Below are 16237 nucleotides of genomic sequence, written 5' to 3'. Positions count from 1 at the left end.
TGGAATGGGGAGGGGAAGAGCAGGACTGTGCTTTATCTGCTCCTTTCTTTTTGCATTGTAAAGTCAAACCATACTCTCATTTTAGACCTCCAGTGCCATCAGTCTCTCTGGGCTGAGTTCAGATATTCAGGTTCCGTCTCAAGATTTTGTTTCTGATATTTATTAGAAGTTGTCTCTGAATTGTTTACAACTTATTAAAGCCTCTAAGAGATTTTGTAGGATCCTGATTGTTTCCTTGGGCCAGGTACAAGGGCTTAGCTGGAATTCAGACCTTTCAATTCATGACCTCTGGAAGTAAATATTGCCTGTATTGAGTATAATCAATAATGTTGACATGTCTAAAACCTAGTCCTTCATTTTTCCGGGAAATATATGACTGGTTTAAAAGTGTCACCCCTTGTAATGAAGACAACAATATCATATGCAGTATTTTCTTTTTAATGCTTTTATAAACCCAAATATCCAGAACTAGAGCTGTCCTGAGAAGTTAGCTACAAGACTGGGTTTAGCTTGGATACTAAGAAAAGGTTCTTACCCAGACGGTGGTTGGGCCCTGGAATAGGCTCCCCAGAGAAGTGGTCACAGCACCAACCTGACATAGTTCAAGAAAAATTTGGACAACGCTCTGAGGCCCATGGTGGGGTTCTTGGGGTGGTTCTGTGCAGGGCCAGGAGTTGAACTTGATGATCCTTGTGGGTCCCTTCCAGCTCAGCATATTCTGTGATGAAAAATCTTAGTACTATGGCAAAGAAGTTGATGTTACTCTTGTCATGGGAATACATGTGACAGGACTACACACAGGCACCTTGTGACTCTCCATCACAGCCTCCACCCGGTCTGTTTTTGTGAATTGCTCACAAATTGGTATTGACAGTGTTGACCAATCCCCTGGCAGGCTGTCAGCAGGGAGCAGTTGCAGGCAGCAGGGCAGAGACCAGGGGCTTGGTGTGTGAAAATACGTATGTGTTTCATATAAGAGGTCTTGTAGCCAGTGTGGTGAAACCTTGTGCTCCAGGGTTTGGTTTTGGTCTCTGATCTGAGAGTTGAACCTGTGGCCTGAGGAGGAAACTTCACAGTCACTGTTGGTACATTTTGAGTCCCTGTTAATGGGGCAGGACTTTGTTTTGCAGTATTTTAGGTGATAATAGGTTCTGCAAGGGATTTGTTTAATGTTTTATTAAATTTATTTAATGAAGTAAGTCCTCAGCTGCAACAAGAAAAGTATAAGTGTTATATAAGATTTAAGGACGGAAAGTTCACTAAAATAGAAAATTTCATGTCTGCTTCTGAATATCTATTAAAAATGCTAACTGTCATTATGATCTGTCTTCTAAGTTTTGGTTTAAATCTGTTTCAGGCTTTAAAGTATTCCTTTCAGACACATGATCGCTTGTGTTTTGTTATGGAGTATGCTAATGGAGGGGAGGTAAGGGAAATACAATACTGTTTAATACTTTAGGATTTTCCTGTTCTACTTCTAATTCTGCTTGACATTATTTAGCTAAGGTCCATTTTTGCAATTCTAATTAATCCAAGTTGTGCCAGTTAAACAGAGCTGTTTGCAGGTTTAACTAACATTAAGAAGTAATAGTCTTAATTTTTTAACTCCATTTTTAGAACATAGAGGTTTTGGGCATAGGTTCATATTTTATATGACAGCAATATATTGTAATCTGACAGTTAGAAGTTCAAGAAGGTAAGGTTGCTTTCTAGTTGCTCTCCAAACAAGTTTTAACACTTTAAAATTAATATTGTGAGTATACTTGGAGGGAGAACTAGAAACTACTAAACTACTATTACAGTCAAGAGGGAAAAGTTGGAATATTAGCATTTCTCTAAATCATGCATTAGGCTGTAGTTTTAATATGTAATTGTAGTTCAGTCAAAAATAGCTTTGTAATTTTCTGAACCTGTAAGACTGTAGTACATGAATTTATTATCAGTGTGCATCTGTGAATATGAGACATAATTATCTAATCATTTAATTTATGATGCTTTTTAACACATTTGGGAATACAGCTGAGTGAGGATGGGAAGGGGTTTTCTCATAGGTAGTAGCACCTTCCAGGCAGGATGGCCTGTGAAGTGCAAGACATAATTCAGAAACATCTAAAGTTAACAAATTATTGTTCTTGTAGTTGTTTTTCCATCTGTCAAGAGAGCGTGTCTTCTCTGAAGACCGAGCTCGGTTTTATGGGGCTGAGATTGTTTCAGCGCTGGATTACCTGCATTCAGAGAAGAATGTGGTTTATAGAGATTTGAAGGTATGTAGAAAAATCATTTTACAGGCTTTTGGGGTTTGGCTTTTTGTTTGTTGTTAAAAAAAGCAAATGATCCTGAACTATTAAGAAATTCTTTCCTGACTGAACTTTATCCAAACTGTTGTTGCAGCTGTTGGGCTGGACTTTACAGGATGTCTAAACCCTTTGATAGTCCAAGAGGCTGCATAAGGCATTTATTGTGACTCTGGCAGCATTTCAGAGAACATGAAGGGTTACTGGGCTACAGGGGTTTGATTTTCACTTGCCTGCTTGTGTTCTGAGAGAAATCTTGCTGGTGCTTCTGCATGGTGGAACATAATCCTGGTTTTACCAGGTAAATGCAAATTCACACTGTGTAGATGTTGCACTTCCTTGCAGTGTGGTCACGTCATCTTCAAAGTACCTGTTTGCAGTTAGAAAACTGCCTAAGCTTCAAGTTACTCATTTGTTTGGTGAGGACAGAAGGGGAAAAAAACCCCGACCAAACAAGATATCTCAGGGCAAACAAACTTGAGAAATTCTTGAGGAAAATGCAACAATAGCATTTTCTTTCTTGCTGAGAGGAGTTTTCAGGACAGGATGAAGGGATACTGGTAGTTTATTTAGGGGCAGTCGAAGATGAAGCGTGTTCTGTAATGTTTTCAGACTATGTCAAAGTAACTCTGGGATCTCTGCTGGGATTTTGTCTCCAGTATCACCGTGATTTCCTCTGTAATGCACTTTCTTGATGCACTGAGGAAACTGTCCTTATACCTGGGTGACTTTCTCAAAAATTAGAGGCTCAGGGTGGGATGAATACCATGTGCTGAGTATGTGTATCCAGTGATTCTCATTTAAAGGGTCTCTCTGGAAGTGGTTCCTTAACCTTGCATATGATTTCTGTTCTATTTGCTATTACTTACTGGCACAGACTTCATAAAATCAGAGTAAAAGGTGGGATGAAGTTGTGTGAGGGGGAATACTTAATATACTTTCGAAAGAACTGGTGTTCTATTTATGATAATATTGTGGAAGCATAAATACAGGGTTTATGCTCTGTAATCTTTCTATATATATGGTCAGTTACACCAAGACTACAAATTAGTTACTTAATGTTCCCTAAAGAGCTGAGGAAAATGTTCCCAATGTATGTTTACATTTGTGCTCTGGCAGCTACTGTGGGTCTTACCTCAATGAAAATGAGGTTGAAAACTGATCTGCAAAATTAATGTCTTTGATTATCATGCTCAGGACCAGTGTGTGTTACAGGTAATCATGTCTTTTAATTTGGCTTTTCTTCCCAGCTGGAAAATCTTATGCTGGATAAAGATGGACACATAAAAATAACAGACTTTGGACTATGTAAAGAAGGCATCAAGGATGGAGCAACAATGAAGACCTTCTGTGGCACTCCAGAGTATCTTGCACCAGAGGTATGTTTATGTTGGCTGTTATGTTAAATTGCCTTCTTACATGCCTTCCATGGTAGCAGTAGGAGTACAGAATAATTCCTGTGCCATGAAGTGCTCATGCACTAACTGCTGTTATATAATTACACATACTGAGGCTCCTTTATTCATCATGATCTGGAACACATCTTTAGCATAATGATATGTGATAATTTTTTGGCGGGGTAGTATCTTCCACTTGAGGGAGTATGTACGTTTTACAAGAACAGTGCTTGTTTCTTGTATCAGATACATAATTTAAAAAAAAAACCTTCTAATCACTTCAATATTACATGATAGATTGCTTGATTACCTGTTTTGCAGCTTGCTGTGTGTTGTCCTGTTTAAAAGCTATCAATAGGACTTCACTTAAAAAGTAAAAGTACTGTCCAATTCTTTTTGAGGGCAGTAAAAGGTGACATGTTTTCAGAAACAGTACAGACCAAGCTTTTTCTGCAGTATTTAGCATGGCATGCATTGAAAGTACTGACTGTTTTATGACTATAAAAGCACAAGGTACTTCTCAGTGTTGATTTGAATGCTTCAATTTCAGAGGAAATAAATCCAGGCAGGGGATCTCAGTCCCCGAACAGTATGTTTTGGGGAAATTCTGTTTTGTGCAAATGTTTTTTTTTTCTTTTCAAGTGCAAAATGCAAATGTGCATTTGCAGGTTTGCTCCTGGAAACACTCTGAGTTGTGCAACACGGGTGGTGTTACAGCTGAGTTAGGGGCAGATCAAAAGTGAAGTTAGGTTGTAGGGGATGCGCGTACGCTCGGTGCTCCGCAGGCAGACGCTGCTTTCTGTGCCCGTGCTCCGATCTGTGTGGAAGCAGACTCCTGGGTTTGTAGGGCACGGAGCCCGAGCTAATATGGTGTGCCTTGCAGAAGGGCTGCTTCCCTTCCAGTGGGGCTTTGCTTCCCGTGCTTCCCGTGGCGTTTACATTTCCATCCCACTTGGAGCACAGGCAGAAGCGAGTCTTGGGGTGCTGGCAGGTTATAGATTGTTGGCACAGCTTTCCTCTGAGTTGGAGACTTGAGCATTGCAAACCTGCCTTGAACTGAACTATGAAGAAATGCAAAGTATGGAAAACCAGCATGGAAGGAGGAGTATTTCTTCTGAGAGCTGATGTCTTTGCTGATCAGCGCTTTTGTGCTCCCTGCTTACATAGTGGTGGCAGCATGCTCTTGGGTTTTGTTTGGTTTTTGGTTTTTTTTTTAACTCCCAGCTGCTTTCAAGGGCCTCCAGTCCTTTGTAGTAATGAAGAACATGGGCACCTGTCAAAGTAGCTTGCAGCAAAGAGGTGGAGCCAGTCTCATGATGACTGCCAGCTTTTCCATGGATCACCAGAAGTCTTCAGTGAATCCAAATTGGGGTCCATGCACCACAATTTGAGATTTACTGATGCAGAAAGTAATTAGCAGCATGACGGAATGTTTATTATTCATAAGCATGGCTTTTATTTTAGCTTCCCTCTTAAATCAATTGCTGAACTTCAGTTTCTCATCAAGGATTTTATGTGGAGGCTAAAAATACTTACTGTTTTGGTTTTTCCTAACTTGGAATGTGGGGATTCCCTGTGCAGTTATGTTGTTCTTTCTGTTCTGTTATTTGCTATTATTTTTTATTTTTAATATTTATGATGAGTTGGCTCATCCAAAAACCCTGAAGGACAAATCCTTTTGATTAACTCAGTTCTCTCTCTTACTTGCAAATCCCATCTGTGAGTTGGAGTGTTAAATTCTGCAGGCTTTTGTCATCGGGTTGATAGCATGCAAAAAATCTGGAAATTGTGTGTGAGCAATATTCCATGTGTTTAAGGTCATACATCCTTAAAAGCAGGGGCATTGATGCTCCAGTCTGCATTCGTAACTTGAGTCGGGCACAGCAGCGTGTCTGTACAGTTGTTGCATCGTTGGTTTTTTTTGGAATCTCATGCATGGATGACAGTGACTGAACCATGTCAACTTTGATGTGTCAGATGCATCACTGGCTGTGATGTTTACAGCTGTTCTGCCTTCTCTTTCAAATTCCATTGCTCAACAGTCTAGAGCTGCTTGTTAGAAAATGATGATCCCTTAATTTAAGTGAAATAACCTTGTTATTTTACTGCTCCCCAGCTATCCAGTGTGCTGCAATAAATCATGGATGAGTGCAATATCTTTTTTTTTACGGTGTATTTTTGATACTCACAACATTACTCTTTTCTATGCAATCACTAATGTGAGGGTATGCTCATTGTCCTAAAGAACTTTGAAGAAATAAACATTTTATATTCTGTTTAAAATTAATGGAGGTGAAGAAAATCACTGAAGTTAGTGATCTAGCTTATAATACAGGGTATTAATACACTTTTAAAAGTAACATCTGAAGTGTTTACTGCATTTTGAAAGCACCGGTAGCATTAACTACATGCACAACAAAGGCTTCCTTGGTTTGCTTTTTCTTTCAGTCTCTCCTATTGCATGTCTTGCAGCAGTTTAAAAAGTAAAAATACAAATTGGAGGCCATGTGAGTGTTTTATTTTAGGTGAGCCAATCGTAGGGGAGTGCAAACAGGAAGCGCTTGTTGAGTGGGGTGACTCAGAGTGGGAACTGCATTGTCACACAATCTCTGTAAGGCTTCGATGCCTCGGGATGCCTCGGGAAGGACGGGGCCGCTCCTGGAATGCAGTCCGGCTGGCAGCTGTGCCGGCCGTGTACATGGAGGGGGCAGCTGCACAGCCAGCTGTCGTTTGGTGTGAATCATAGGGCCGGGGATGCTGTAAATAGACCGACGTGGGGTAATCTAATACCTGGCAGCCTTTTGATTTTTACTGCAGGCCCTCTCCCTTGTTCAGATAATTAAGGGAATAATTAGTGAGTAAAGAGAGGCAGAGTGCAAACAGTTGTTACATGAAGTGCCTCGATGCTTCTTTTTCATGTGCAGAAAACCTTTATAGCAAGATTCGTAAGAGGTTAAGATCTTTCTTTTGTTAAACTTGCACCAACTTTGGCTCTTTCACCTTTTTAATCTTAAGTGTTAAGTATTCTGAATCGCAGGAATGTAAAGCTCACACAGACACCGTGCAGCAAGAAAACAGGATGGTGGTGCAGTTGTGGTTTGTGCTCTTAGCAAGAGTAATAAGCAGCTCAGTGCAGACCCGTGCAAGGAGTAAAGATGACAACTAAGACCTGAGGACAGGATCTGGAACATGAGATGTTGGTGTCAGCTACAGACAACTGCATAGGAGACACAAAGTCTAGAGAAGTCCTTGTACTATCCACTGCACAAGCCACAAAACTCTCCCCGCTCCCTTCAGCAGCCCGCTGTGCAGATGCTCAGAAATGCACTGTGGGAGGGCTTCTCTGGAGTAAGCAGAGAGGTGGAGAGCACTGCTGGGGTCCCGAGTCCCTGCACCAGCCACTGCTTTGCTAGGTAGAAGTGCTGGGGGAGGGGAAGAATGGACTGTGCTGGGCTCCTTTTGCTGTGAGACCTGGCAGAAATCCACCCCACTGACTGTTCCTGTGTTTGCAGCCCTCTAGGCAGAGGCAGGAGCGCCTTTGGAGCGGGGCAAAGGGTTGGAGGGGAAACATTTCCAGACAATTTGGCTGCTGTTTTACAGCCTTACAGCCTGTCAAATGTTAGGAGTGGTGTTCTGGTTCTTAGTGTTTAATGTACATTAGTCATTGAGTACTTGTGGGTGGTCCTTTTAGGATGTGCAGAGCCACCCCTTTGGTGTGCAGGTTGATAAGAAGATGGTGGAAATGTTTGGTTTTTCACTTTTTTCCTTTTCAAGGAACAGGTTGATGGTCTTTTCTCTCTGTACTGGCTCCTTGGTGGGTTGGGGTTTTTCTAAAAACTTGGATCCCTTTTGGAACACTCTGTGATGAATAAGGGAGAGTTTAACAGCTGGTACTGTAGTCTGAGAACGGTTCTTGGCCTTTGGACTTCCAAAGGTTGTGCTTATCATGACCATAATGCGACAGAGAGTGGGAGAAGGAAGACAAGGAGGCTGCTGTAACATACCTGCTGCCTCCTTTTCCCCCCACTGCTCACCTAGGATGGTGAGCATGGATGCCACTTCTTTTCACGTGGTTCTTCTGCAAATACTGTGCTGGTAGATTTGGCTGTGTTGTGAAAGATGGACTAGCTGGGGTAAATTTTGCTTCTTGAGTTTTGTGGGTCATGCCTGGTTTGGGAGTATCTTCTAAAGCCTTTTCCTTACATTCTGCAGGTTCTGGAGGATAATGACTACGGCCGTGCAGTGGACTGGTGGGGTTTAGGAGTTGTGATGTATGAAATGATGTGTGGCCGGCTCCCTTTCTACAATCAGGACCATGAAAAGCTTTTTGAGCTCATCCTTATGGAGGAGATCAGATTTCCACGCACATTGTCACCTGAAGCAAAATCTCTCTTGTCAGGTTTGCTGAAGAAAGATCCTAAGCAAAGGTGAGGCTGTTACTTAATAGTTGCACTTTTTTAAGGTATTTGAGACAAAATTGTAATTTAATTTTTAATCCATTCAAAATGATTATCCAGCAAGCCGCAGCAAGTGGGTCGACTCATTTATTTTTAACTTTTTATATGAGCTGACAGCGTGGATAGTGATAGGAAACATCTTTGGTGCTGAATTTCAGAGTACGATGGCTGCCATTAAAGCAAAACTATAGCCTGGGAAAAAGAAAGTTAACCCTGGCCGTAATGAATCCAGTGGCTGCTGTGAGTTATAAGGTGCTCTGCACCAAATGCTCTTACCTTCTGTCGCAGTTGAGACTGCTGTCCCTTTCCTGAATCTTTGTCTAAATCTGTGCCAGTGATTTAGCATCCTGCTTTGGACAGTAGGTGGTGATGTTTGTACCATGTTTGTGGTAGAGTTTATACCATACTCAATCGACTTTTCCTATTTCCTCCTTTTGTTTTTGTTTTTCTTTTATTGCTGTATTATTTAAAAAATAACCCTTGATTTAAAAACAGAAAAAACGACAAAAAACCCCCAAGCTCTTAACGGCTAACAAACAGAAAATAGAACAAAATCCAGAGAGGATGTTGACCTTCGCACAAAGATAAACATCAGTTTAAAAACCTGCCATCTTGTCAACCCAGACATTTTTAAAACAAATAATATTGTGACTCTGCCCCTGATCTCCTGTCCTGAACCTTTCACTGTTAATGGGCTCCAAATGGGGAAACCTTTCATGTGAGGTGCAAGCAGAGAATTCCGGTTTGCTTTCTGGTGTTTGTTTAGTCTCCGTGCATGTGTGTGCACATAGCAGGAAAATGGGGTTTGCCACTACCTGGATACTTGTAGCAAGGATTCCTGTCATCACTGTAGTCTATTTCCATCACTATTTTTGATGGAAAATTCTGTTGGGAGGTCTTGTAATGCAAATCCACAGTTTCTAATACTGGAGGATTCATCTTGATGGTGACGTGGGGAGTGGGGCGCGGCTGCAGCCCAGAACGTGGCCAGCCTTGTACAAGGTGGCAACAGCTGCACCTCCTTCTGAAGCCAGCCCCTGCGAGGGGACCTCCAGGAGAAGGTTGTGTAATTGATGAGCAGCCCCCAGCCTCTGTGCTCTGCAGGCCTGGCTGCAGCCCCTGCCAACAGCATTCCTGTCCAGTAAAGTGCTGGGTTAAAGGCGATTGTGACCTTTTCATAGCTTATTCAGGTGGGGCCTTTCAATCACTGGGAACACAAGCCACATCTGCTGCAGTTTGTTCTTAAAGGAGCATCTCTGATGAACCAAAATGCAATTTGTTTACAAACAAAGAGCACCCACTCATTTCGAATTACGAGATTTTCCCAATGCCAGTAATTACTCCACAATATGCTTACTTTATACAAATAACCACTTCTACAGATGTATCTTCTGCAGGCTTGGAAGCAGCACTGCTCTGGTCTGGTGGACAGGTGATTTTCATGCTGCTGGTAGAAGTAACTGTTGACTAGACAAGCCTGCACACATGCCTTATTGTAATCATGCCTATTTACACTGGTGATTCCCAAGCTTTTTTGGATCATAGACTGTTCTTAAATACTGGTTTCTCCCCAGTCACTGTTCACACAACTTTTTAACTGAAGTTGTGGTTCAGCAAACCCCCTGCACTTTGTGCCATTTCAGGCAGCATGGAGAACTGATCTGGAAGTACTAGAGGTAGAAGTCCTGCATCCTGCCCTTGTAGTGTTATGTTCCTTTTTCTGGGTGGTCTGGGTGCTGGGGTGGGCGACTGGCATACTTGGTGGTTGACTCACACTGAGCTCATGGAGCCATATGGACAAAAAATGGCCAGAGAGCTACTGAAATACATTACTGAAAAGTTTTAAGATGTGTGGTAGTCTGGTGTCTTGGGGAGCCACTGTGTAATTCAACAGAAATCCCCTCTTCCATAAAGCCCGGTGGTGGACAGAAGTTGGTGTCATTGTAGTGTTTGTGGCAGAATGCATCAGGATTGGCAGCATAACTGGATGAACTTCAGAGTGAGATGGAGGAGGCAGCCAAAACCGTGAGAAAAAGGAAACTGAGAAATGTTGTCACTTCCCCTAAAATCATCAAAAAACCCAACCAACCCAACAATAAAGGTTGATATAATGAAGCTCAGTGCCAAGGATAGTTTTAAGTTAAATATCAAGGATCTAAAGAATTGTGATCTGTGTCTGTGAATTAAATCTTAAAAATGACCTGTTGTACCTGAGCTGGATTTATAGAAGCAGTGTTAGCACTCTGTGTTCAGTAATACCAGTTCAGTCTCAAACTCCCAGGCATGTGGAGAAAATGTGAAGAACAATAAATTGCATTCTGCTTTTAATCATGCCTGTTTTCTAAATTTGGTCATATGAAATCCACTTTGTAAGAGAAAAGGAATTTTGAAGTTTCTTTTGGGATTGATAGAAGTTTATTAATCTTGTAATGTGAGCCCTAATTTTCCTAAGAAGGAAAAAATCTATTCTGTAAATATTTCCTGTTAATGTGACCTGAAATTCCCCTTCATTGCTTTGTGACATGGATCAAATGAAAGAAGGTAATCAGAGCATTTTTTCACACATAAAACAACAAAGTTTTAGCTTTTATTGTTATTCCTCTGGCTGTGGAGATTGCAGCCTGTGAAAGTGGGCATGGATCAGAGCACCCCATGTAAGCAGGCTAAGTTTAGATGGGTGGGTGGGTTTATAATCAGTGTCTTGCAAGCTCTGAATCTTGGCAGGCTTTTAGCTTGAAAGAACTTCAGGATGGTTTAATCTGAATTTTGATCATTGGATTTCACTTCGTGCCTTAGTCCTTGTCACAGGCTGCTTTACCTGCCTCTGTGCTGCTGTAGGACCTTGCCATTCAGCAAGAATGAGAGGAAGATGATGCAGCATTTAACAAACTGGTCAAAGATCTAATGACTTCACAGAGTTGTGGTTGTGGCTTTGGAGAGCTGAAGGTGCTCCCTGGGACCTGGTGGTCAGTTCTTGCAGCCACACAGAGGTCTGGTACTTCATTCTTCCCTAGCCATGGTGGTTCTTTCCACATCTGGAGTGCAGCTTTGGACACAGATGTTCAGGAATATCCAAGTCAATCAAGCCCTTACTTGCATGAAAACCAAACTCCTTGTTTTTTTCCCTTGTGAAAGGAGATTTGTAGTTAAGCTGTATGTCTGTGTCCTCTGTGGTGCTCTGCTACAGGAAGGTTAGATGGCTCTTGAGCACCCTTGCTCTTAGGCACAGGAAGGTCTGCAGCCCTCACAGACACTGCTGGAGTTGGAGGAGTTAGAGGTGACATTTGTGGGGACTGCAGGGGCCTGGAGGTGGTCCCAGCTAGCTGGTGGCCAGCAGGAGGAGGTGACCTTGAAGAGCTGGTCCTCCTGGACAGCACACTTGAATGCCTTGTGGACATGCAGAGTTTTGGAACCACACATGACAGGCAACTTGTGTTTGCTCTGAAATGTGTGTGCTTCGAGTAGGAAACTGCTTCTGTCTCCACACAGCTCCAGTGTCCTGTGTATGAGCTGAACTGCAAACGCTCAAGTCTTAATGTTTCAACAGGTGTTTTGAGATAGACTGAGATTTAGCTGTTGTGTATGATTATTTTGGTCTAAATCCATTCTGTCCACAGCAATTTAGACAAACTCAAACAGTTCACCCACAGAGATCTAAACTGAAGCTGAGAAAAACATGAGGCAAGTTTAAAGAATTTTTTCTCCCAGCTTTATAGAAACCACTACTTTAGAGACTTCCTAAGCTTCACCAACCTAAACATGGCTCTTGATTACTAATGTTGGGAAGTGGGAGCTTTTTCAGTGCCTTTTGGGTCTATCATGTTTGTGTTACATGCATGTGGTTAATGAGGAAGTGGGGAAGTAAAGCTCAGCAAAGAGCTGGGAGTTAGCTGCATTAGGCTTTCCACAAGCTATAATCTCTGAGCAGGAAAGCACCCGAAGACTCTGTGTGCAGGCAGGGCTTTGGGAAGAATGTGGCTTTTTCCTTCCGAATCTGAAGTCATCAAATCATGCTGTTCTCAAAGCCACAGAGAGCTTCTCTATGCTGATAGTGCCAGTCACAGGAAATTGATGTGGACACAGTTCCCAAATCCTTCCCTGTGGCTATTAGAAGCCTCTGAAGGTAAGTGCCATAGTAAAGTAAGTTTCTAGTTTCCATCTTGACTGTATCAGAGGAGAAATGGGCATCTGTGTGCTCAGAGTTGTGAACACCAACAGCTTTTGCTGGGCTGTTGTTCTTGAGCCTGGTGGGAATGTTTGTGCTGTTGTAGAACCAGGTTTGGGGGCAAGGGTGGCTCAGAGAAATCATGTGAAGACAGGGCTAGAAAACTAGAAGTGTGCAGGTTCCTTTTAAAGAGCTGGGAATGGACTTGGGAGCTGAGCACTGGTTTTTTTACATGGGCAAGTAGAGATACATTATTTTTCATGCCGTCCACTAATTGCAGTCTTCCTTTGTGTTCATACACTGTATTTATATACATATATTAGCAATACGGTATAGTAAGTTTTTAAAATATTTCTACATGATGTGTCTGTGGAATGATGGCTGATTGCCCTTGATTTGTGGAGCACAGGCATTTGTTATTAAATGGTTAAAGGGACTTGAAAGCAGTATGCAGTTCCGTAAAAATTTAAAATGTGAAAATCATTTAAGTTTAATATTGATGTTGCACTTTATTAATAATTTTCACTTTTGGATTTATCTAAAATAAGAAAGTCTCTCAAGTAGGTAGAAGCTGAATAAATAACCAGAATTGTTTGGCAGTTAGGTTTTGAGGGATGTTTTCTCTTGTTTTTCCTTAGATTGCTTTTTGGCCTCTACACTTTCTATTATATTTCTTTGTATACTGCACATTTCTGTAGCTTTTGCTTTGCAAGTCCTATATATACTATTTTTGGTTTTGTCTGAAGACTATATGTGCAGAATTTAACTTCATTATCCAGGAATCTTCTCAGAGCTCTTATTTCTTCTGTATTTTTCTTTATTTATTGCATGTCCCTATGAAAGACAAACCTGCTGCTCTTTACATTCTCACTGGTGCTTAACCATGATTTTCGTGTTAGTTGCCAATTTAATTTTGTTCTCCTTGAGAGGGACCTTTCCTACTAATTCTGGAAAAACAAAACTGTATTTTGCATTAAATCCATACCCAAAATAATAAGTTTCTATTGTTTTGCCATTCTCTTTGACTGGATTTGTGTAATTTTTAAAAGGTAAGTAAAACATCTGGAGTCTTTCTTGGCATTTTCCCGAGTATGTGTTTGCCCTTCATGGAACAAAGGCTCGTATTAGATAACATATTCTGCAGAGCACTTGTACGTGGCTGCAGCCAGCCAGCCTTCCTGCCTGCTTCTGCAAGACACCATTCAGGTGCTTCTTCGCCCAGAGTCGCTCCTAAACTCCTGTGTAGTCTGTTGACATCTGTGGATAGAGGATTGACTCCACCCTCTTCATCGGCCATCATCATCTGTGCTGTGGAAGCAACAAGGAGTCTGGTAGAGACTTGGCAAAGCCGCTAGACCTGGGGGGAACCAGCCGAGAAATGATTACTCACAGAGTTTGTTTCTGTTCCCAGGCTGCCCTGGAGTTTGTCTCTGTTCCAGGCTGCTCCACAGCTGTATAAAGTGCTGCCAGGCAGATGGGAGAGCACCTGTCCAGCTTGGTTTGGCCCCTGGGACTCAGGGTGGACTTGGGTTAGTCTTAGAGCTTACCTGGGCAGGAGAGAGTCACCCAGGTACTGGAAGGCTGGGGAGCTGTTCCAGTGCACATTTTCTAAAGGATGTAAGGAGCAAACCCCTTAGGTTACTGTGGCACTGAATGGAAGAGGGCAAGGAAGCAAGCACAGCCTCTGGACTGTCAGGCACCTCTGCTGCTGGATTTCTCTGGTACAGCTGTGGCCTCTGCCAGTGTGCCTTCTCTGCAGATGGTGCTCGGGCATGGCTGAGGGGTTGGATGCATCAGGATCCATTCCCAGTTGGCACCGTGAACAAAGTGTTGCAGTATTTGACTTTCCATGCTGAACTATCATCCAGTGCTGTCCCAATAGCACTGTGCCTTCATTCTGCATTCCAGCACATGCAGTGTCAGGCTGTAAAAATACCACTTCAATGGGCTTTAGCACAGCTTCCGTATTTTCTCTGAGATTTTGAACCAGCTCCCCCCTTCTATCCCCAGGTAATCATGAACTGGGGCATGGGGTTACTGCACGTGGCCCAGAGGACATTCGGGGCCAGATGTTGTGCAGCAATGGATGAGGCCTGGCCAGGTCTTGGCTTCAGGCTCAGAGAACAGGCCTTGTGTCCCTCATGTCTGCAGCAGTATAACTCTAGCCTGGGTCTTGACGAGTCATTGCTTCAAACTCTTGAAACACGGTCAATATCTCAGTTTGCCAGTGGCACCAAGCATGGGAGAACAGGCAGATCCTAGAGATCAGCCTGGGTGAACATGGTAACACCTTTTGTACCTGAAATCCTGAGTGTCATCTTAACCTTGTTACCTGAAAGACTCTACTGCTAATTACCCAGTATCTGTTTTGTTTTCTCTGTGCCTGCCTTTGCTTGCAGATGTGGTTCATTCTTTTACAGAACATTTTAACCTCCACAGCAAAATTTAAGCATCAGTGCTCAAGACTTCAGCTAAACTGATCACATCTATAAGCTGTGTGGACAGTTTTATTTTGGAATAAAAGTGCTTTATCTTGATATACCTCAAGTCAATAAAACACCCTTTGTGCTTTCCTGAAGCCAAGGAGGAGGAAGGATTTGCATATACTGTGATATTATCACTGCAGTTGTCAACTGTTTTCTTTAATGGAAATTTAAATCAGGTTGCATAAATCAATTTGCCTTAAAAAGCCTTGTCTCTCTTTCACTTCAAATTCAGTTTTACTGCTAGCATCACTTTGCTCTAGAAAACTGTAAGGGGTAGTTGCATGTTAATGTAGAGAGAAGGATCTGGGGCTTAGACATTTTACTTTACAGGATCTGCTGTGGTCCCCAGGACAGCATCTTTCCTGAAGGGCAAATCTTTTGAATTGTGATTATTATTTTTTTTTGTTTGTCTAAGAGAGATCTTTGTTCTGTTTGTTAGCATGTTTTTAAATCTTTTGGTGGAACTGTGTTGAAGCCTAAAATAGGCCTTGCACAAAAAACCAAACACATTGCAAATGCTAGAACTGCTCCCAAATGCATTATATAAACTCAGAATTTCTTCAGTACACTGCAATAAAAAATGTATTAGAAAAATAACTGTACTCAAACATTTAATTACATATTTTGCCTCCTACAGGTTAGGTGGCGGTCCTGATGATGCCAAGGAGATTATGCAGCACAAATTCTTTGCTGGCATTGTTTGGCAAGATGTATACGAGAAAAAGGTATTTATACAACTGTTCTCCCAAGGTGAATTGTAGCTGTGGTTATGAATGTTTCAAATTTTGTTGCTCTCTAAAGGTACACAGAAACCCTCCACAGAAAAGGTTTGCAGTTGTTTTTAGCAACAATTTAAAATACTGTAATCAGTTTAGTTCTGGATTTTTATTTTGCAAAGATACGAGTGTCTCTTAATGAGATACATGGTTTTATGGCTGAATAAATAGGATGTAATCAAAATCGCTTCCAAATTTAGAGAGTGTATAAGCTTTTAAAATGGCCTTTCCTGTGAACTCCTGTTGCTTTCTTGCTTTTGCAAGAAAAGCAACTTCTTGCATTTCTTGCTTTTGACTGATGTATCCCTTGTGAGCCCAGAGTTATTGCTGGTTCGTGAGCATCTGAAGCCAGACTGCCTAGAAGCAGTAGTAGAAGATGGGCTCTTTTTTGCAATTGCATTTTTCCTGCCTGTTCAGTCTAATGTCAGCATTCAAGTCCAGACAAGTGTAGTCTTTTACATCAATCCAAGCATAATACAATTTTTTGTGTGTGGCAGAGGACTGATATGAAGTGTCTGCACTTCATGGTATTTCTCATGGGTTTCCTTGAGACCATTCATTGAGTTTGTTGGCTTTTTAGTGGGAGCCACTGAAGCCAAAAGCCCAGCCCTTCCTGTAAGAATGTGTTTCATCAGTTGTCTATGCCTCACTGCCCCTTCCTT

General features: G+C 41.9%; 1 protein-coding gene across 1 annotated transcript in view; it reads left to right on the top strand.

The window, feature by feature from the left end:
- The window catches only part of AKT1 (AKT serine/threonine kinase 1), a 78156-nt gene that overhangs the window by 56041 nt on the left and 5878 nt on the right, over window positions 1-16237 (top strand). Inside the window, exons 8-12 of the mRNA XM_042048234.1 lie at window positions 1358-1426; window positions 2139-2264; window positions 3545-3673; window positions 7904-8118; window positions 15437-15524. Of these exons, the coding sequence (XP_041904168.1) occupies window positions 1358-1426; window positions 2139-2264; window positions 3545-3673; window positions 7904-8118; window positions 15437-15524 (627 nt within the window). The remainder of the gene's footprint in view (window positions 1-1357; window positions 1427-2138; window positions 2265-3544; window positions 3674-7903; window positions 8119-15436; window positions 15525-16237) is intronic.

The sequence above is a fragment of the Corvus kubaryi genome, unplaced genomic scaffold, assembly GCF_017639235.1.
Source record: "Corvus kubaryi isolate FWS band 111438036 unplaced genomic scaffold, C.kubaryi_AGA036_p1.0 66, whole genome shotgun sequence".
Taxonomy (NCBI): domain Eukaryota; kingdom Metazoa; phylum Chordata; class Aves; order Passeriformes; family Corvidae; genus Corvus; species Corvus kubaryi.
This window is presented reverse-complemented; position numbering and strand designations above follow the sequence as displayed.